Below are 23900 nucleotides of genomic sequence, written 5' to 3' on the forward strand. Positions count from 1 at the left end.
CAGCATACCAAAACTTGTGAGTGCAATTAAAGCAGTTCTTAGAAGGATATTTATAGTGTAAAATGCTTGTATTAAAAAAGGAATATCTCAAATCAATCTAACTTTTAACCTTAATATAAATGGAGACAACTAAACCTAAGTCAGCAGAATGAAAGATACAAAGACAGTTACACTGGAAATTAACAAAAATCAAGAAAGAAAAAAAAAGATACCAAAGTAGTTTTTTGTATACATCAACAAAATTGGCAAACCCTTACTTACACTGACCATGAAAAAGACTCAAATTACTGAAGTCAAGAATGAAAGCATTACAACCTGTCTTTCAGAAGTTAAAAAAGATTATGAGAATACTATAGAACAATTCACTTGTATACCAATCAGTTAAGCAGATGAAATAGACAAACCAAGACGCAGATGAAAAAAACTTACTTCAAGAAGTAGAAAATCTGAACAGGCCTATAAGAGATTGAATTAGAACACAAAGAAAATCTCAGTATCAGATGGCTTTATTGTTGTATTCTACCAAACATTTAAAGATGCCAATTATTTTCAAATTCTTCCAAGAAACAGAAGAAGAAGGAACACTTCCCTAATCATTCTGTGAGGGAGGCCAGTATTCTGATAACAAAATCAAAGGCGTTACAAGAAAGAAAACTATAGAATAATATCTTTTATGAATATGGATGTAAAAATCATCAGCAAAACACTAGCAGATTGAATATAGGATATATTCATAAAGGATTATACAGCATGACCAAGTGGGATTTATCCCAGGTGTGCAAGGTTGATTTCACATTCAAAAATATATTAATGTGTGGTATATCACATCAGCAGAAAAAAAGAGTAAAGTCATGTGATCATGTTAACAGATTCTGAAAAAGCATTTTCTAACAAAATCCAATGCTTCATGATGAAAACAATAAAGTAAGGACAGTTGGGAAGTTCTTTAAATTAATGAAGAGCATCTTGTGAAAAACTCATAACAGATCTTACATAATGGTTAAAGACTGGACTTTTCCCTCTAAATTATGAAAAAACAAGGATGACCACTCTTGCCATGTGTATTCTACATTGTACTGGAGGTTCTAACCATGACAATTGGGGGGAAAAAATGAAACAGAAGGCCCTGAGATTGGAAAGGAAGAAATGAAACTGTTAACTAATGACATGATCTTGTAAGGAATCCACAAAAAATCTATTTAGAGTCAAGCTCTATTACAAAGCCACAGTAATCAAGACAATATAGTACTGGCGCAAGAACAGACCCATAGACCAGTGGAATAGAATAGAGAACCCAGATATAAACCCAAGCATATATGGTCAATTAATACATGACAAAGGAGCCATGGGTATACAATGGGGAAATGACAGCCTCTTCAACAGGTGGTGTTGGCAAAACAGGAGAGCTACATGCAAGAGAATGAAACTGGATTATTGTCTAACCCCATACACAAAAGTAAACTCAAAATGGATTAAAGACCTGAATGTAAGTCATGAAACCATAAAACTATTAGGAAAAAATATAGGCAAAAATCTCCTGGACATAAACATGAGTGACCTCTTCATGAACATATCTCCCTGGGCAAGGGAAACAAAAGCAAAAATGAACAAGTGGGATTATATCAAACTAAAAAGTTTCTGTACAGCAAACTATACCATCAGTAGAACAAAAGGGCATCCTACACTATGGAAGAATATATTCTTGAATGACATATCCAATAAGGGGTTGACATCCAAATTATATAAAGAGCTCACACACCTCAACAAACAAAAAGCAAATAATCCAATTGAAAAATGGGCAGAGAAGCTGAACAGACACTTCTCCAAAAAAATTCAGATGACCAACAGGCACATGAAAAGATGCTCCACATCACTAATCATCATACAAATGCGAATTAAAACCACAATGAGATATCACCTCACACCAGTTAGGATGGCCAACATTCAAAAGACAAACAACAACAAATGTTGGCGAGGAGGTGGAGAAAGGGGAACCCTCCTACACTGCTGGTGGGAATGTAAACTTGTTCAACCATTGTGGAAAGCAGTATGGAGGTTCCCAAAAAAATTCTAAATAGAAATACCATTTGACCCAGGAATTCCACTTCTAGGAATTTACCCTAAGAATGCAGGAGCCCAGTTTGAAAAAAGACATATGCACCCACATGTTTATTGCTGCACTATTTACAACAGCCAAGATATGGAAGCCACCTAAGCGTCCACCAGGAGATGAATGGATAAAGAAGATGTGGTACATATACACAATGGAATATTAGTCATCCATAAGAAGAAAACAAATCCTACCATTTGCAACAACATAGATGGAGCTAGAGGGTATTATGCTCAGTGAAATAAGCCAGGTGGAGAAAGACAAGTACCAAATGATTTCACTCATCTGTGGAGTATAAGAGCAAAGAAAAAACTGAAGGAACAAAACAGCAGCAGACTCACAGAATCCAAGAATGGACTAACAGTTACCAAATGGAAAGGAATTGGGGAGGATGGGTGGGAAGGGATAAGGGGGAAAAAAGGGAATTACAATTAGCACACATAATGTAGTGGTGGGGAACACGGGAAAGGCAGTATATACAGAGAAGACAAGTAATGATTCAGTAGTATCTTACTACACTGATGGACAGTGACTGTAATGGGGTATGTGGGGGGGACTTGATAATAGGGGGAGTCTAGTAACCATAATGTTCAAGTAATTGTACATTAACGATATCAAAATAAAAATCTATTTAGAAGTAAAAACAAGGTTAACAGTGTTGCAAGATACAAGGTCACCACACAGTATTCTATGGTATTTACATGTACTTGAATGATCCAAAGATGAAATGAAGAAAAAAATGAAATTGTTTTAATTACAATGGCATCAAAAAGAAGTGCAGACTTAAACTCTGAGAAATATAAAACATTGAAAGAAATTAAATGTCTAAATAAATTGAAAGACGTCTTATGTTCATGGATCAAAATACTTGACAAAATTGAGGTAGCAATACTCAAAATTGATCTACAGATTCAGTACAATTTACTAAAGTCTCAGCTGACTACTTTGAATAAATTGTTAATCTCTAAAAATTCATATAGTTATTTGAGGAATTCAGAATGATGAGAACATTTCTCCAAAAGAACAGTTGGAAGACTCACACATCCAGAATTCAGAACTTACCAGAAAGCTGCAGTAATCAAGATAGTGTGGTGCTGACATAGGACAGACCTATATATTATCTATCAGTGGGATAAAATTGAGAATCCTGAAATAAACCTTCACTTTTATAGTCAATTTTTTGACAAGAGTGACAAAACAATTCAGCAGGTTAAGGAATGGTCTTTTTGAATGGTACTGGAACAACTGTATGTCTTCGTGCAAGAGAACAAACGTGACCCCCCTACCTCATGCTATTCATAAAAATTTAAATGGATCAAAGAATTAAAACTGTAAAACTTTTAAACAGGAATAAATCTTAATGACTTTAGATTAAGCACTGATTTCTTAGGTATGAAACCAAAACACAAGCAACAAATGAAAAAATAAACTGGATTTTTCCAAAATTAAAAATTGTAGGTTTTTAAAACATACCAACAAAAAAATTGTAAAAACAGCCACAGAACATGAGGAAAAGTTTGCAAATCATATCTGATAAGGGACTGATATCTGGTAAGGTTTCAACCTAGAATTCAGCTCTTTCAAGTCAATCATGTAAAGCAGATAACCCAGTTTTAAAGTGGGCAAGCTATCTGAATAGGTATTTCTGTAAATGTCTTTGGTATCATGGTGCTGTCCTACAGCACAGGGTCAATACTAACAGCCAAAAAGCACATGGAAAGGTGTTCACTGTCACTTGGGAAATGCAAGTCAATGACAGTGAGGCACTTGCACCAAGATAATTACACAGGAAAAGACACATAATGAGTGTCTATGAAGAGGTATTAAAATTGGATCCCTCATTCACTTCCAGTGTGGATGTAAATTGGTTCACACCCTTTGTTAAAACACTCTCACCACTCATGAAAACATTTATAAATATAGAGTTACTGAATAACTCAGCAATTCCATCCTTGGGCATATACCCAAGAGAAAAGAAAATATAATGTCCATGCAAAAACTTGTATGTCTATGTGCATGGCAGCATTATTCATAAAAGCCAAATTTGGCTCTGTAGTAGGATTTGAATATCCAAAGTTATTCTTGAAAGTATAATATAAAAGGTAAAATCTGGGATGTAAAATTAAAAAGTGAAATAAGACACTAAAAGGGGTAATGAAGAAAAGTTTACTTTTTTAAAAAGGATAAGATTTACTCAGGTAATATTGTTTCATTTTTTACCTCAGTGGTTAAAGAAATATTGACTGAAGGATGCTTTTAGAAAATCTTTATTCCAGAATCCATGCAATTGTGAAGCTTATGTAGACCTTAAAAAATAAGGACATTTTCATATTAAGGTAGTACAGAAGTAACAAGTAACAAAAAGTAAAACATAACAGCAACAAAGCTGTAAAAATCAGAAAGCATAAAACTCAATTAAAACTTCAATGTCATTTATCATAAATATAATGGTTAATTTGTCCTATTTCAAAGACATACTCATTAGGTTAAAATATTTTCAGTAAATGTTATAAGAGACAGCTAAAAAATTGATGGGATTGGTAATAGTATATTGAACAGGAATTCCATCAGGTAAGTAAAAAAAGGAACATATTATTTTTAAAGTTTAAATTTAACAGGAAACTGTCAATTAACACATCTGAATGAAAACAAAGTTAGATCCTTTCACTATATGCTAAAATCAGTTCTAGATGGATTAAGGACTTAAATTATAAAAGACAAAGTAAACTTGAGAAAATAGAGATAACTAATCTTTCTGACTTTTTGCTGTAGTACAGTACCATGATTCCAGAGATGTCTGTGAAATGTAGCTTATTTGACCACAAAGAATTCAAGCTGATGAAAGAGAGTTGAGTTCAGGTGATGCTGAAGATCCCTTCAATTAGAATGAGTTGTTACTTTTTATTCTCCCAGTAATAAATTTCACTAAACCTCTCTACAACGCATAAACCTTCCCTTCACCTTTTAGGGAGTAACCTTACTTTATTTTCTTGGGCCTTTTACTGGCAGTTTTATTTGTTTTCCTTAAGCATTCTTCTGATGGAGAGGTTTTCCAGGTAAAGTACCTCTCCTTAGCCCCCTAAGTTTTGTCAACTAGCAAGTTGCACACTGTTACTACCAATTATCTCATGTTACTTATAAACTTTAATAATAATTCACTCAGAGCAAGCATTTCTACAGCATATTCACTCTGAGTTCTGCATTACTATTACATATTTTCATCACTTCACAGCCATGGTATAATTCTTTGTTCTTGGATAATCCAGGTCAGAAAAAGGCTTCTCCACCACCAGTAGGCTTCAGTATTTCACACATTACTATGGGGTAGGGAAGGATTTTTCAGAGGAGAGATCAAGCTTTGGCCATAAAAGAAAAAAAGAAATGTATAAATGTGTTTGTATTAAAATTAGGAACAGTAAAGACCACCCACAGAACAAGAGAAGATACCTGTAACTCAAAGTATTGACAAAGGATTATTACTAATAATTTATTTTTTAAGAACTAAATGAGGAAAGACACCCAATAGAAAATGAGTAATATAGAACCAGGAATTTTGCCAACAAGGAAATGTATAGCCAGTAAACATGAAAAGATGCTACTAATTAGGGAAATGCAAATTAAGAATAGTGAGATACTAATTTATATCCAAGTAGAATGGTAAAAATTAAGTCTGGCTCAGGGTGATGTGAATAGAGCTAACTCTTACACATTGCATGTAGGGATGTAAATTGGTACAAGTGCTTTGGGAAATAATTTGGTTAGCCTGAAGAGCTGAACATTTGTCCACCTTACTACTACCCAACAAACTCACTTAAGAAATGCTTGCAGATACGTACCCTGAAACAAAAATATTCACAGTAGCAATGTTAGGAAAACAAATCAGACAAAACTGGAAATGACCCTGATATCCTTCATAGATCATTGGATAATCGAATTTTATTATATGAACCCAATAGGTTATTATAGTATCACATAAGTATATGCATTATTGTTATACACAACTGCATGGATGAACTTTGGAGATATGAGTGAATAAACAATATTAGAAAAAACTATAGTTTGCTTAGAAACAAGCAAAATTAAACTATGTTGCTTACATGTTATATTTTTAATGAAACTAATTTACAAAAAGCAGTAGAAGTATAGCTCAAAACTTAGATTACCTCAGGATGGGGAAGAGGGGGAAGAACCCTTGGTAAACGTAGGTAAATGAAAAGTTACTGGTAGTGTTGAACGGTGGGTGTTTCAAAGCTGTTGAGTGTTTCCAGTATGTTGTTAACAGTTGATAATCAATCACATGTCTTTTCAATGCATCAAATTTAGAGAAATATTTACCCCAAAGTTTTCAGCTTTTCACTAATCTGGGCCTTTCCTAAAGGCACTGAGAAGGACTGTAGCAAGGTGGTCACACTGTTGGATGTTCTTGTAAGATTTACAGAGTAGTAAGATATTTAATTTGCAATCATTGAAGACTGTTCTCTCTCTTCACATCTTCATTTCTCCTTACCTTTGTGACACCTGGCAATAGAATGGTTTCAGGCAGTTTGTGAATGGAAATTGAATTAGTGTGGGTTTCATACAATGCATTTGTGGTTCACAGTCACTTTCAAGTAAAAGTAATTGTTGCCTATCAGCCTGATTGTGATGGGAACATGGTCTAGGGTGCTTAGCACCTGAAGTACATGAGTAGTGAAGAAACCAAGGATTGAAACATACAAAGTCAAAAGGTAGTAACAAAAATTTCCAATTAATCTGATGTCTAAAATCATAAGTAGAGGATTTAGCTTTCCAGTCGAAAGAGAAGTTTTCTCTTGTTAGAAATATACTCAAAACAGCACATTCAATTAGAAATTCACTGTAATTTTCTTTTTTGAGTAGGAATTCTGCCTTTCAAATAAAACAGGAATTTTGTGTTTATAGGGCACAAAGTTGTAGCAGTACCAACAAGAAGTTTAGGTGAACCTGATTATTTTATGCATCCTGATTATCAATTTAAAAAATCAACAACTAGAGGTAAGAGTTTGTCTGTTCTCTCTCTGGGAAATATTACAAAAGTTATGTTTATGAAGAGGCATCAACTATGCAGTTACACATGAAAAGTAGAGTTCTGTATTATAGTGGGCCCTTAATGAAAGTATGCTGTTTTTCTGGATTTTGTGATGTTATGTATACATAAGTTTTTTAAATTTGAATTTATTGTGATTTATTTTCTCATTCTAAATAAATACTCTCACCCTTCAGCCCTCACAGATCCTGGAGCTGTATCTGATCAAATGATATATTGAACAAAACAATATAGTAAATGCTTGAAGTAAGAAAATAGATGATAAATGAAAAAGTTATGTAGGTAGCTGTCCTGCCAGTGGGTTTCAGCCCCAGGCAAGTTTGCTGTGGATTCAGTGTGACCAAAGAAATTGACAGCAAAACGTTCTTGGGGTGAAAGGGTTATACCCAAGTTTATTTCCAGGTGGCAGGTCAGTCACTAGAATCCCATTCACTCAGAGTGAGTCTGCATGCAGCAAGCTGGTCTCTGCCTCTGGGCCCTTCTGTCCACACAGTCGTCCTGCACAGCCATCCTCTGGGCCTCTGTCCTTGGCACTGCCACCACTCCAGCCTCTGATCTGATCTGATCTGCTCTCCTGCAGCCTTGCAGCCCTGCCACCATGTTGTGCCGAGAGCACTGGGCAGAGCTCTTTATATAGAGTCAACAGCCATATATTGCCCACAGGTGTGCAGTGAGCTAGTCAACCAGGTCCAGGTGAGAATCCTGGCCACAGGAACTCTTATTTTATCCACAGTAGCTTTGGCTGGGTTATTTGTGCCTTAAAAGGTCCTAGATTCTGCTTTTGAGTTTAAAAAGTGTTCTATAGTTTGTTAGATAACTGCTCTATTGTGTAATTTCTTTTTTATTATTATTATGCCTTTTGATTGCCTTATCATTTGGCAGTATTGCTTTCTTTTAAACCAGTTCAGATCAAACCAGTTCAGATTAAACTTAATGTTAATACTGAGGGATAAACGCTAAAATATTTTTCTCTGCTACGTAATAGGTTTTTCTTATTTATGAGAAATAATTACAAGTACTATGAAACCTAAATTGGCTTATTTGAACTGGCATGTGTGCATTTTTTATGCTCAGGACTATTGGAAGTTACTCCTGCAGGACCATTTATTTTGGGAATTTGAACATTAGGAAAAGTTTTGAGAAGGCGCCACTATGTGTAGAAAATGGAATGTTCTATATAAAATATGACCTTTTGTCCTTACAAAGAAATACAGTTTAATCTTTAGATTATCTAAAGTATGGCCTGCTTGATTTAACCAGATTTTAAGGATTAAAGCAGTGAGGTAATATAACAAAATTGGCCAAATAAATTATCAGGCTTTGGATGAAGTAGAGGCTTACTGGCAATATAAATTCTAAATTTATTTAGTTTAGATGTATAGAAAAAAATTTAAGTTATTTGTACATTTTCAGTGACAGATGAAAATGGATGTAATTTTCAATAAAAATAATTATCTAAATTTGGAGAGATAGTCTCAACATTATTTTAATATTGAAAATAAGTTAGCTTTTGTCTGTTGGAGAAAAGCACTTAAATATGGTATCTTAAATTGTAGGATATGAAAGATGGCAAGTCCAGAAAAAAGCAAACGGAAGATATTAAAAGCCAAAAAAACAATGCCTCCAAGTTGCCGGAAGCAAGCAGAGATTCTGAGTAAGTCAAAGAATGTTGAAGCCCTGAAAACCAAAGCAGTTGGGGACAATGTGTCAAGTGGCAATCAGAATTCAAGTACTGGTGTCGTAAGTAGCAAATGTGGACTTTCCGAAAATGACGCTTCCTTATTCGACTCAAACAAAAATTCGGTATGCATACCGAAAAGTAAAGTGTTTTCTCAGAATTTAACAAAACCACTAGAAGTCGTTGGTTCAGAAACAAGATTGGAATACATTGAAGAACAAGCTATGTGCCTGCACCAAAAGACACGTGAAACAGTAGAATCTCCCAGAAAACTCTTAACACAAGGGGCAAGAGATTCACAAAACATTTCTGAAAGTGGTGTTGAATGTCGAGCAGATATAAGAAAATCCTTTTTGGAACAACATGAAGAGGATTTTAATACGAAATCCATTTGCTTCCCATCCAGTACAGTTCAAATGCCAAAGTCTACAGTAACCAGTACCTTGGATGATAAGACAATTGACAAGAGACTTTCCTATTTAAAAGCAAACTCTAATTCTGAGTCACACAATAAAAGACAAAATGACATTTTAAGTTCAGACATCCATTTTGTGCCTGTTGATAAAATACCTAAGGTGGCCAATTCAGTAATTTCTAGTGACTGTGCTGCTGGCATTTTGAAAAGTGAGCCCTGTAGAACCTATCATTCCAGAATTTCAGATCGTGAAAGTACATACGCAACGCGGCTGTCATCACTTGACACTGACCATTGTAACAGTAAGTCTATACTTACATGTCTTTAGGAGAAACTAAAATAGTTCTTTTCTTTTGGGGGATTTTATAGTCTCAGGTATAGCAACATTAAAGTGCATATATGCAGGAAAAGAATAAATTATGACAATTATTTAATAGTATTTTGTTTCTGAACCATTCCTGGTCGGGAGGGTAATGGTAGCCCCCATATCCAAAGAGAAGTAAATTCTGGCAAAGAAGGAATCAGTCACTTTCCCTTAAGAGTACAAAAAATCCAAAGGGTTTTTTGTGGTGTACAGCAATTGTTTGGTTTATTTCATCTACATCTCTTCTTGTTTTTAAAGTTTTATTAGGTTAATAAGGAGACTAGTTGAAAGAGAATGGGTTTTTTAATTGTTGGTAAACCCATTTCTCTCCATAGAATTGATCTGTAAGTCACATGCCAAGTAAAAGCTGATAGATCGTAAGAATATATACACATATACATATACACTTGTGTGTGTAGAGTGAAAGAGAAATGAACCAAATAATTAACTAAAAGTTCTAAGGTTCTAAAGCCATAAAATAACAAAAGAAAGTTTCATTAGAAATAGGATGTGTTTGTAGGTGAACAGAATGTAAGAAAAAAATTTCAAAGGGTAATATTTTATTTATGCTCTTGGCTAGACTACAGAGTGATCATTTAACAAGAGGAATTTAAAGTTGCTTAAAAATATTAGCATCACCTGTTAAAAATACATAGGACTGCCTAAATGATTACTAATAAAAATAATGTAAGACTACTTAAGTAACTATAAATAGAGGATTAAATCCATAGTTCATTCAGTGTTTGTTGGGATTAAATAGGTGTTAAATGTGTATTAAATAAGACTAAAGGGAAAGTGTATTTGAGACCAGAAACCTACCTAAGATAGTCATCCTTTTTTAAGGATCTGCTGGCCAGAATTTTTTATATTATCACATTTTTCTAAAAAATACTGTCATGGCCATGTTTTAGTTTTTCCATTTTCTTAGAGGGTCCCTAAATGAGAGAATTCCCCTGTTCTCCACTAGAAGGAATATTTTTACCTCTGATCTTTCCATCTCCCCAAGGCCATAAACAAAAGAAGAGGATGTTTTCAGAAAACAAAGAAAATGTTAAGCGCACGAAAACTTCAGAGCAAATTAATGAAAATATTTGTGTAAGTCAGGAAAAGGAAACAGCCATTCTGGAAAAGGTAAAATATTGGGCCTTACATATTTGCTTCAGAAACTTAATTTTGATTAGTGAAAAATGGTGAAAGTTAATTGGTCTCACAATGATTAGTACAGAAGACTTTGACTTGCTGCAAAGCTGGTATATGGAAACTGAATCAGCAAATGGAAGTATTAGGGAAAGGTGATTGTTTACATTACCAAAACATGTCCAGTTTCTTGAAAATGATCCTATGCAGAATAACCTAGAGAATGTTGTGTAGGTAGAGTGCTGTGGTAGAAATAGAATCAGCATTTCAGTCAATTTTACACTCAGATCTCTGTGAGTCAGACACTGCATGACCTAGAGCCTGGCTGAACAATCCAGTCTTTTCTGTACTGGTCTTGGGGTTCTTTGATCTACAGCTGTAGCTGTTTGTAGTCTCTATCACAACTGACTACTCCATCATAGACTAAGACAACCAAGAAGTCCAGTGAAGAATCCTGCTGCATTTATGTTTACTTGCCCTAATTTCCAAGCTTACACAGATATGCTACTTTATATGGTACTTTGCTTTATAGCCTCATTAAATGCACATTTTGCTTTCATTTTTGCCCCATTTCAACTCTTACTACAGTTTTCATATATGTCTGATCAACTCTGAGTGTAAGAATGAGCTTCTGTCTCAGTAGGTCCTGTAATCAGGACCTGTTTGGGTGGTCATGTTTTGCTACTTTACTAACCCTAAAATGTCAGGATTAAAAGTAATTATGTGGTAGATTAATGTCACTCAGCTGTAATGGACCAAAATACCCAATCCAAACTATCCTGCTGTTTCAAAAACAAAAACATTAGTTTTCTGAAACAGACCATTGCAATTATATAGTTACATATCATATAAATGTGTATTCACTAATAAATGGAAACTTCTTTGAGACACTCAGGTAGAACAGCTTAAAACTTAAGTCAACAGTTCTTTCCTTTCTACCTCTTTCTTCCAGGAAGATCAAAGGAGACACTAATAAAAAATATGTAAATGTTCTGTTGTGTACAGGGAAGGGGTAGCAGAATTATGGGAAGCATGGATCTGGTTTAAGAAAAAGGTTGGGGATTCCAGCTGCATCTTACTCTCAATGATTAGTAGGTGAATTTAGAAATAAGTTCTGGTCTGGACATACAAAGACAACATTTTAATTTCACTGGCATGATAAAAGCAGGTTTTTCATTCACTACTGTTACCTGCCTCACAAAATACTTGGTCCAGGTTGATACAGAAAATGGTTTAGTGAATGTAATTTGTATTCCTCCATCTCACTGAAAGTTTCTTGCACATTCTTCAGAGACAACTTAGGTTTTAGCTAATTCGTATCTTTTTACCTGTCTCAAAAGAACTAACTTTCCCTTGCTTTTGTTATAATTCCTGTCTTAACAGTTATCTCTGTAGAGCACATCTGTTTGTTTTTCTTGTTTGAATCCCAGTAGCACATAGGATTTCCCTACAGAGTCCCAAAGCTGTTGACTCTGATCACTTGAGTTTACGTAAGGATCCCAGCCCACTTGATTCCAAATATTGAAGTAGAGGGGTTTTTCTCTTCAAGTCTGAGTCTTTCACTCTACCCATCGTTTTAGAAAGTCGAGGCAGATGAGGGATATAAAACTGCCAAACTTTCTCCACTCTTTAGGCTACCGTGGCTGCCGTCTACAAATTGTAGCCTGTACTTCCATCCGATCCCATCATTGTAGACACATTGCTATCTCCAGAGACATTTGTGAGGTGTTTGGTAGAGGTTGTGACTTCCTCTGTATGAGGAGTGTCACCAGTACACGAGAGCAGATGTCCACTCCAATCAGGAGGATCCAGCCCTTGGAGGGCATTTATCAGTCAAGTTTTAAGAGTCTGCCTCCATCTGAGTCATCAGGAGTACTTGTTTAAACTGTGGTTTGTTGAACTCATTAATAATTAGACTATTATTTTAGGCTCCTCTTTTCTCCAGCTTACCTGCTAAGAATCACTAGTAGTGTTAACACAACTTTCCAGGCCCCTTTCCAGGCAATTCTGTTCAGTGAATCCAGAGTAGGGCGTAGGAAGTTGTGTTTTTTTACACATATCCCATGTGATTCGCCCTCACCAGGGAAGTTAGACAAACATTATGTGGCCTTTGCTTGTTAGCCAAACAGTATTCCATATTCAAACATTTAGATAGGTTTCTCCAAGACTGACCTGAGTGTGATCTTCATATATCTCCAGACGGTGAATTGGTAAAACATGCAGTAATCCATAAAAACTACACATGGGTGACAAGTAATGTGTCAGTAAAAACAATATGTTTCTGAGCACTTACTTACATAATACACAAATTTTGAGCACTTACTAATTAAAAATTAAAAGTGTGAAAGTAAAAATGACAAGTCTAAGTGTTGAGAAACCACTGAGATGTTAATGAAGCATTACAGAAGAAATCAAGTAAACGATACGTTGAAGAGCAAGAACAATAGAAAATGACAAGGAAAAACTTTGGGAATAATCAAGTAAAATTACTGAATATGACCCATCATCCAGATGATATTGATATAAAAGAGTTTAACATAGAAACTGTGTTCCAGTTTTGAGCACCAAGTAACAAGATAGTAGGGAAAAGGTATTAAAAATTACTAATAAATACCTTAAAGGTATCATGACAGGGTTCATTATTAATAGGGACTATCATTATGAAAGTTGCTTACAGGAAGGATACAAATTAAGCAAAAAACTACAGTGGATGTTTCTGAATGTTTGGCCCAGCAGAGCTGTTCTTACCAGTGGCCACTGAGATTAATTATGCTTCCTGAAAATAGGCCAGTCTATTTTCTAAAAAACAGCGAGGTAATGAAATGCATTAAATGCTTCATGTGATAACTACTACAATCTGTTAGAATAGCATGCATTATGCCAGATAGTATTAGTCACTACATAATTGGTCCCTGGCTTCTTTCAGTTTTAGCAATAAGAAAGCCACCCCCTAAAAAACTATGTAATTAAAGGAGATCATCTTGTGTACTTCCTTCCTTCCTATCGATTCACTGTTTTTCATTTTGTGGAGCTCTTTCACACGTTATCTTTATATGTTCTCATAAAAATCCTATGAGCATCATTTGTTCAACTTTGACCCATTTGTGGACAGGGAAAATGAAGCTTAGATGTTGTGACTTCCCAAGGTGCATATCTTCTTAGTGGCAGGGTCAAGTATCTACTACAGACCAACCAAGCATTTTCAGTAGGCTCTGGTTCTCAAATAAGTGGAGTTCCTTTTTATGGAATACTAGGTTCCAGTTATGGTCATTAAAAAATGTAAATGGGACATAGGCTTTTATTGTTCCTTTTATATGTATTAATCAATGAACTACAGAAAACTAAAATTAGCACTAGCAGAATATACTTAATTTCAAATATCTGTATTTAAATATTAGGTGTGTTATGCTGAATTTGATATTCAACTTTCATAAAGCTTACTTAGTATAGTAATATAAACATAAAAGTATAAGATACTTTATTGGTTCCAGTAAATCCAGAAATGAGCAAAGCTATTATAAGAAGTAGAAAATAAAATTGCTTTTAAGTTTGAAACATGGGGTGTTCTGGTTTTTATTTTAAAATTCTAGGTCAGACATTTGATTCGACAGGAGACCTATAGTGCAAATTACAAACTATTTGATAACAAACTGAAAGAATTGACTGAGCGCATTGGGAAGACACAGTGCAGGAATAAGCATGAAGCGATAGCAGGTGAACTCTTCGTAAGTTTCTAATTTCATTTGATTTCACTTGAGTCCTTTTAAAAATTAGGATTTGGTGATATTTTACATGTTAGGAAAGGAAAAGAGTAAAGGCAGACACAAATCTGATCCCTGGCTACAAGCCTGATATGCTATATCCTAGGTAACAGAATTTATTTTATCTTAGCAGTATTGGCCCGAGCAATGCTTTCAGAAGTATCAGCCATTCTTTGTCAATTGACAGGCTTAATACATAGGCAGATTCTTTTGATTGAAAATACATTTCTGTATTTGAACTTGTACAAACTTTGGAACCTTTTGGGAGTCTCTTATTTGTTTACTCTTCCAAGAGTCCTTGCTAATTGGTGTTTCTACCAACATTAATGTTATTGTGGACCAATTAGAAATTTGACAGCTTTATCTTGCATGCTTGAATGTTGTACTAGCATCAGTTGTGATTTAAATCGTTGGTTTATCTAAGAATTTCTCACTTATTTGGGTGGATGAAAAGTCTCACAAAACTACTTTGGCAAAAAGATTTCCCTCCATCTCTATTATATATTTTGTAGTACTCTGGTTTCATATTTATTCTTCTCTTTTTCCTTTAGGCAAAAATAACAAAACTTCAAAGATGTATTAAAACAATTTGGCTATCTCAAAGGAATTGTTCAAAACCAAACAGCTTATCCAATGATACAGCCTATAAGGTTGGTATTAAAACATGTCGGACTTTTAATAACTTAGTTGACCCACATTATAAGTAGCTGTATTTTAAGAAATGAATATATTTCCATAATAAGATAAAAGGCTTAGAAGAAAATAAATTTATACTTAGTATGTTCCTATCACTCTGTCTCTGGATAAGACACCCTTAGGTAGCCAAAAGTAAAGGGCACTTAGGTTTCTTTCACAAGTGAGTAGAAGAGTGACTTGTGATTGCCTAGACTGGCCCCCTTCCCACCATTTTATTACAAAAATTTTCGAACATAAACATCAAAGTTGAAAATTTTACAGTGAACACCTAGTATACTGGACACCTAAATTCTATGTTTACTATTTTAATACCATTGCCCCTTGAACAAAATAGAGATTAGGGGCACTGACGCCCCTGAGCAGTCAAAAATCCACATACAACTTTTGATTCCCCACTTAGCTACTAACAGCCTACTGTTGACCAGAAGCCTTACCAGTAGTAAGCAGTCAAGACAGTTAACACATATTTTGTATGTTATATGTACCATATATTGTATTCTTACAGTAAGCTAGAAAAAAGAACAGTTTTTTAAATGGTCGCAAATCTCCGAAAAGTTTTCCAGTATATATATTGAAAAAAATTCATGTGTAAATTGACATGTGCACTTCAAACCCATGTTGTTCAGTAGTCAACTATATATTTTTGTCACATATCTGTTCCATCTGTTCAACCTCTAAGCTGTCTTTGTATATGGTACATCCAAAAGTATTAATGTATTTTGTATCAAAATGCACTTTGCAATCTAACTTCTAGAATATTTCAGCATGCATACAATTAGAGTTTGGTATCTGTTTATAGTTTTTATATGAAATTTTACCTTCAGTATAATTCATTGAATTTTTTTCTTATAGTGTCTTTATTTGCTTTGTTATCATATGCATGTTAGCCTCAATGAACTGGGGAGCAATTTTACCCTCTTTTTCTGAAAGTTTGTGTAAGGTTTTTATTACTTCCTTAAATGTTTGATAAAATCCATCTCTGAAAACTATCTGGGCAAGGAGCTTTCTTTGTTAGAAGACTTACTTGAAAATACAATTTTTTAATAGCTGTAGGGCAATTCAAATTTTTCTGTCATCTTGAATCAGTTTTATAAGTTAGCTTTACAGGGAATTTATCCATTTAATCTAACTTGTTGAATTACTGGCATGAAGTAATTGATAAAATTCCCTTGTCCTTTTAATATTTATGTATCAGTAGTGATATACTCTGTTTTATTTCTGATACTGGTAAACCTATGTTTTCTTGATTAGTTTTGCTAGGGTTTTTAAATCTTATTAATTCCCTATCACTTGTTTATTTTCTGTTTTTTATTATTTCCTTCCTTTTCCTTACTTCGGGTATAATTTGTTCTTTTTCCAGCTTCTTAAGAGTGAAAGAGCATTAATTTTTAGCCTTTTCTACTAAAAAACATTTAAAGCAATGAATTTGCTTCTAAGCATCTTCTCAGTGCTTGGATTATACACTTCTTAGTGCATAGGTTATAACATAATGTTTGATATACTATCTATTTTTTTCCGTCAGTTCAAAATAATTTCTAATTTCCGTTGTATTGTTCTTTGACCCATGGATTATTTAGAAGTGTGTGTTTAACGTCCAAATATTTGGGCTTTTCTAGATACCTTATTTTTTTTATATCTAATTTCATTTCATTTTGGTCAGAGAACATACTATGTAAAATTTCAGTATTAGGAGTTATTGAAACTTATTTGATAGCCCAAGATATGCTTTCTCTTGGGGAATGTTCCATGTACACTTAAAAAGAATGTTGGGTGTAATATTCTATAAATGTCACTTCTGTGTCAGTTGTGTCAAGGTGGTCGATAGTGGTGAATAATGGCCCCAAGAAGATGTCTATGACCTAATCCCCAAAAGCTATGAGTATGTTAGCTGTACATGGTAAAAGCAGCTTATAGATGGGGTGATTATCCTGGTGGGCTCAATATAATCACCAGGGTCAAAGGCAGAAGGAGAAAATGGGACAATGGAAGCTGAGGTTGAATGACTGCACTGAATACAGAAGGGGCTGTAAGCCAAGGAATGCTGGCAGCTTTCAGAAGCTGGGGGGAAAAAAGCAAACATTCTCCCCCAGAAATCTCCAGAAGGGATGTAGCCCAGCCAGCAACTTGATCTTGGTTTAGTGAAACTGATTTCAAACTTCTGGCCCCCAGACCTATGATAGAATAAATCCCCTATTGTTTTAAATCACCCAGTTGGGGTAATTTGTTATAGCAGCCTTAGGAAACTAATACAGAATGTGGTACCAGAAAGTGGGGCCTAAAGAGGAGGAGGTGGATTGGGAATGAGATAATGGGTAGAGGCCGGAAGAATATTGAGGAGCATGATTTTTGAAAAGCCTGAACTGCTTTGAACAGACTCTCAGGAGAACTCAGATGTTAAAGACTACAACTGAGGGCTCAGAAGGAAATGAGAAACACCTCAGAGAAAGCCTGCATAGTCCAAGAAAATACCTGAATCTTCATAAACAGACTATTGGTAGAAATATGTACATTTAAAAGCACTATTGGTGAGGATTCAAAAGAAAATGAGGAACATGTTAGTGGAAACTGGAGAAAAGGGATTATTGTTATATAGAGGTGGAAGCTTAGCTAAATTGTGTCCTACAGTGATAGGGAAAGCAGAACTTACAAGTGATGAACTTGCATTTTTATTGGGCTGACAAGATTTTTGAGCAAAATTGAATGTTAGGCTTGGTTTCTCGCTTTTTATGGCAAAATGTGAAAGGAAAGAAATTAATGGCAAAACTGTTTAGCAAAAAGGAACCACACTACTTGACGTAGAAAATTCTGAATCTATCCAGATGGCAGAAGACCCTAAAATAAGAGGTTCCCTGTCTGAAAAGCATGCCCTGGAGAGAAAGCCAATGGTGTATTTGGATAGCCTTTTGCTAGTGCCTTTGAAGGATCAAAAGGTCAGAATATTCAGAGATGAGGCATTTGACTCTTTTTCAGCAGGTAGTTACCCTGTTGAGATTTAGTGTGGCTGTCTTTTGTGAGCTGTAGTTTCAATGACCGTTCACTTTTCAAAGCCCATGGGGCATGCTCCTGGTTGACGTCATTCTTCTGGTGCCCCTGGATCTCCTGTTGAATCCAGGCAGCACCTGCTGCCTGGGCTCCCCAGCTATGTTGGTGGGAAATTAAAGAAACATTGGCCTATGGTCACTGCCACTGCAGGGGATTGGGCCTGCCCCTGCCCAGGTGCAGAGCAGGACACTGCTCATGACTTAGGAGTCCGCACCCGCCACTGTCCTCAGGGTGGGATGTTAGCCCTGCTGACAGTGCAGTGGAGCTCCCCGGCTCGTTCCAGGTGTCAGGTGGAGGCCCAGCTGACACTACTACTGCAGCAAATCTGTCTGCTGATTTCTGCACTTGTAGAGTGGATGATTAGCCACCCCTGCTCCAGACTTAAAGAAAAAAGATGGGTCCCTGGCCTTTCTGGAACACAGCACAGGATAGTGGATAATAAAAAGAAAACTCAGGAAACTCACTGTGGTGTTGCTCCTCAGATTTGAGGTCCCCAGGCAGTCTGCCCTCTTCCTTCCTCCTTTCAGAGATGTTCTATGATTATCTGTGGAATTATTTCCAGGGTCCTTAGTTGTGCCTAGAGGGGAGGAGCAGAGAAAAAGAAAAGTGAGTCTATGCCACCTTGTCCTGGAACAGAAGGGATACCAATTTTTTTTGCTATTTTTTCCAGTGTTATCTGAACCTGTGTCTACATATAAAATCTGTATGGCATTTCCGAATTTTGCATTTGTGTACTTGCATTTTTGTTCATGCTTTCTGCCAGAAAAACCCGTGAGCCGGGCAACCAATTGATCCTTTTGTACTGTTGAAAACACAAATATTTAAAATGCTGCAAGTTCTCAACCAAAGCATGGACTAAATATTGCAGCTCCAAGTTTTAAACAAAACTCCTCCAATGGAAGAGCAAGTTGGAAATCTGATTTATTCCTGGTCTTGTCATTATTGGGGGTATAATAAAAGTAAGAAGTTTTCTTAAGTCTGATGTTCTTAAAACTTAGCCTAATAGGAATAAAATGTCTAAATACTTAGGTATTTGTTTTTCCTTCTTTCCATCCAAGCTAGGAAGTTGATTTTTACTGTCATTTTTATTTCTTTGAAGTATTGCTTTTTATTCATTCGGTCAGAGAAACTGCAGTTGTGGTCATCAGCCACTGAAACACATATAATTGAATATATAATTTGCCCTGTGTATTTGAGAACATTTCCAAGTGAAATTTTACCTGCCATCAGTTTTGTGTGGAAGAGCATTGCTGGCTACCTGCCCCACGTCAACTGTTTTCTCCTCACCCCGTTAACAGGTTGCAAACTCAGAGACCACAGATTCGGATGAGAATCCAGAACCAGTTATTAGTCCAAATAAAAGAAGGATTTATGTGAACTCTGAACCTTCTAAATATGCAAATGAAAAGATTCACTTGTGGCAGGATCATGACAAGGCTGTTTCTGAAAGGTAGGCATTATTTCTACATGCAGAAACTTATATACCTAAGCATACACTTATAACATATACCCTTCTCTCAATTAAACATAAAATATCTTAAAGCTTTATAGTCATATGAACACTATATTGGTCAGTTATGAAGGAATGGGACTCGTTCTCCAAAGCTTTTATCATTGTTTTAATAGCACTCAATAAAATTTTGAATTGGTTAGGTGCTCAGGTTTTTCAGTGGGATCCTTTCCAGCTTTCATTTCTGGACTGATCCCTTCCAGTAGCTGGCAGTTCTACAGATAGAAAACTGAAATCGTAGCTTAAAAAAACTTACACAGAAAATTAAGGCTAGGAAAGTAAGACAAGGAAAACAGTGCCTAAAATTCATTCTCTGCATGTCGAAAGTCATATTATTTTAACTTCAAATTTGAGTGAACAGGTTTACTTATTTGTCTAAGTGAGTCACACAAAGCACCCAATTCTGTGATCTAGTTTAAAAGATTTGGGACCAGTGGGGAAAAAGTAGTTGATCTTAACAAAGAAACATGATCGGTGATCCTGACCTCGGTTGATGTTGAGGGGTGGGAGGGGGCCCCATGTTAATGAATTATTTTCACTGGTAGTTCTCAGCAGTTTTGAAACTTTATCATATTATTTATTTATTCTGAACATTCACTCCTTTAAATGTTCTGTGGCTTTACTTTTATATATTTAATTACACCTCAGCTTTTAAAGAGGAAAATATATAACCAAAAATAAGTGAATTAAATCATGGCCATTGTTTGAAGAATAATACTCTTTCCCCAAATAATTATGCATACTCAAAGATGCTAAAACATAAAGGGGGGAAGCATTACAGATCTACACCATTCACAGTAGTAGATTCTTGGTATTTGGGAATTTCTGTGCAGTTTTGACTCTTTTGGGAAAAACCCTAATATAGAGGCCTGTGTTTAGCTTTGAGCCTGGAAGCTGCTGTGAAGGAGGCCATTTATTTAGTTGGTGAAGGCAAAGGTCACATTGGAGTGAGTCTTGTCATTACCACTTGTTAATGCATGTCCTCAAACTCATAGTGACAAAAAAAAGAAAATTCTAGCAAAAGTAAAAAGTGAAATAGCATTTTATAGACAAATATGTCAGATTTATTGGTAGCTTACATCTATGAGATGAACAATCCTCCTTATGCTCTATAATAAAAGAAGAACCTGTAATTTCTGAAACTTTTGGCAGTACTGTCAGCCCATGGCAAGAGTTGGGAATAGGTGTAACACATGTGTATGTAATGTGACTGGGATGGGTGGGCTCAGTGGTGAGTTTTATGAAACAGTTAAAAGGAAGAACACCACCAGCTCTGAACAACTTTTCCAAAAAAAGAAAAAGAAGGGATATTCTTCGGTTCATTATATTGAGACAGGGACCATGGGATTAGGCAGAGTAGGATGAGGGCCTCCGGAGAAAAAGCAGAGCAAGATAATTACAGTCAGAACAATGTAACAATATGCAAAGAAGTCCCTATCAAAACTCTGTGTTAAACATTATGCAAAGTCAGAGTCACACTAATTCTCTAGGGTAAAGATTTGTATACATGACTAGGAATATAAACATTCTTCAGTGAAGTCGCTTAAAGCTCAAAGGCCAGGAGCAACTTGGCCTGGAATGTTTGAGTGTTGTGCAGATAAAGAAAAGTATCTCAGCATAAACCATCACTTATTGTATCAATTATATCATGACAATGTAAAATTTACCTTATCCTGCTAAAAGGCCCAGTTTATTTTAATTTTAACTATGTGCTATTTTCCCTTCCTTAATCGTAATCAAGTAATGTGCAACCTAGGCAAAAGACTACTTTGGTAAACAATCTGAACTATAAACAACGCAGGCAAACAGACAACAACCCAGCCCACCTTGGGGGCAGGGCATGCAGTCTTACAAGTCTGTACCCCTAACCCTTTACCCTCATTCCTGAAAATCCTCAACTGCCCATAAAACCCCTAGACAATGAGCCAACCACGGGCTCTCTTGTCCCCTCCTGGCGTGAGCTGGGAGCTCTGTCCTCTCACTTCATCTCTAAATAAAAGCCTGTCCCTTGCTCTCCTACCTTGAGTGTTTGTGAAGCTCATTCTTCAGCTTCGTGAACAAGAACCCCGGCATCAATATGAGACTAGATACTAAAATATACTGTTTCTCTGATACTGAAATCAATTTAAAAATTTTACAGAGATGGAAATTTAAAGTCTACTTTTACTCATAAAATAAATGTAGATATCTTAAAGAAGATACTGATAAACCAGGTTCAACAATCTATATAAGCTGAGTTTGTCCCAGGAATGCTCTAAGGTTGGTTCAACAACAACAAAAAATCAATTAATGTAATCTGCCAGATGAATCATTATCAGCTCACAATAGCTGTAGGATTTGATAAAATACCTATTTATAATTTTTAAAAAATGCTTGGCAAACTTGGAATAGGAGGTAATTTACTTAATCTGATCATGAATATCTACCAAAACCCTCTAACAAATCTGAGGGTGAAATACTGGAAGTATTCCCTTTGAGATACAAAATACAAGGATGGCTGATGTTCACCAGTTTAACATCATACTGGGTATCTTGGCTAATGCAAAAATGTAAAAAAATGAAAGAAAAAGAAGTAAAAATATAAAGGATTCAAAAAGAAGGAACTATAAGTATTATTACTCTCCTTGGATGACTGAGGTATGTAGGAAATACAAAGGAATTTACAGGTAAATTATTAGGATTAATAAGAGTTTTATAAAGTATTTAAGAAATCATATTTCAATATATTAACAATTAGGAAATGAAATTTTTAAGAAGATACAATACCATTACAGTAGCACCAGACATATCAAGTACCTAAGAATACATTTAACAAGGCATGCAATAACTGAAGAAATTCACGAACCTTTGAGAGATCCTAAAGAATTCAGTGGAGAAATGTATTATGTTTATGATTCAGACACTGCAGTATTATAAAGTGTTTTAACTTTTGTTCAAATTAATTTGAGTACAGTTTCAGTTTCCCAATGTGTAATTTCATGAAATTTGACAAGCTGATTTGATTCTAATGGAAATATAAATGCAGTGAGTTAAGCAGTCAAGATATCCTTCAAGTAAAGAAACAAAAAGGAAGGAATTTGACACTAGATATCAGACACCACAAAACTGCAGTAATTAGGATCATGTGATATTGGCAAATACTAGACAAATGGAGCAGTGTAACAGAGTCCAGAAACCTATGCTTATATGTATATGTGATACATCATGGAGATTGTGTGGTATATCATTTGGGAGGTGACTGACATTTAGTAATGGTACTGTTAATTTACTATACATTTTTGGGGAAATATGAAAGAAATTGGATCCCTTTGTTAGGTATAAATAAAAATCAATCTCATGTGGTTGAAGGCACTAAATATCTAAAGGAAAATTATAAAGCTTTTAAAATATAATATAGAATGTCTTCATGAACTTTGGATAAGGAAAGATTTCTTGACACAATTACCCCCTCCATAAAAAAAAATTGATCAATTTTACCACCTTAAAATTAGAAACTTTTCTCAAAAGGCACTAGGATTATAGTGCGAAGACAGGCCATGGAGTGGGAGAAGATACATGCAGCACATATAACCTGCAGAAGACCAGTACCCAGAATATATATAAAGACTTCAAAAAAATCAATGAGTAAAAGTCAGATAATACAAAAGAAAAATGGGCAAAAGACTTGTACATTTACTTCACAAAAGAGAAATTCCAAATGGTCAATAAACATATGAAAAGGTGCTTTATTTGCATTAGTATCAGGGAAATGCAAAATAACACCACAGTGAGGTATCATTTCATATCAGGTAAAGAAATGTAAAACAGTTTAAAATCTGACAATACCAGGGATTTGTGAGCTTTTGAAATAAAGGGAATTGATTTTATTTAATATTTTGTTGTTAGGTGAGTAAATTGATGTTGTACTTTAGAAAAAATTTGGCATTGTCTAGTAATATTTAAGATTTGAATATCCTTTAGCCTAGCAGTGCCATCCCTTGATAGATACCCTATATGTGTGCAATAGGATATATAGAGAGAAATGCATAGAGCAGCATTTTCCATAATAGCCAAAAACTGGAAGGAGAAAAAGTACACCTAAAGTTGAAAAGAAAAATGAATTGCCATAAATCCATTAATTTC

At 35.2% G+C, this 23900-nt stretch overlaps 1 protein-coding gene across 6 annotated transcripts in view; it reads left to right on the forward strand.

Moving 5' to 3' along the window:
- ATF7IP2 (activating transcription factor 7 interacting protein 2) overlaps positions 1–23900 on the forward strand; it is a 63880-nt gene that overhangs the window by 12600 nt on the left and 27380 nt on the right. For 2 of the 6 annotated variants that reach the window (XM_073214735.1, XM_017671505.3), the window contains 6 exons: positions 7031–7123; positions 8732–9570; positions 10639–10763; positions 14360–14494; positions 15082–15180; positions 19567–19718. In XM_073214735.1, the coding sequence (XP_073070836.1) occupies positions 8742–9570; positions 10639–10763; positions 14360–14494; positions 15082–15180; positions 19567–19718 (1340 nt within the window). In that variant the 5' untranslated portion in view covers positions 7031–7123; positions 8732–8741. The remainder of the gene's footprint in view (positions 1–7030; positions 7124–8731; positions 9571–10638; positions 10764–14359; positions 14495–15081; positions 15181–19566; positions 19719–23900) is intronic. The other 4 variants (XM_073214738.1, XM_073214737.1, XM_073214736.1 and 1 more) reach the window with 4 other exon arrangements.

This window comes from Manis javanica, chromosome 10, assembly GCF_040802235.1.
Source record: "Manis javanica isolate MJ-LG chromosome 10, MJ_LKY, whole genome shotgun sequence".
NCBI lineage: Eukaryota > Metazoa > Chordata > Mammalia > Pholidota > Manidae > Manis > Manis javanica.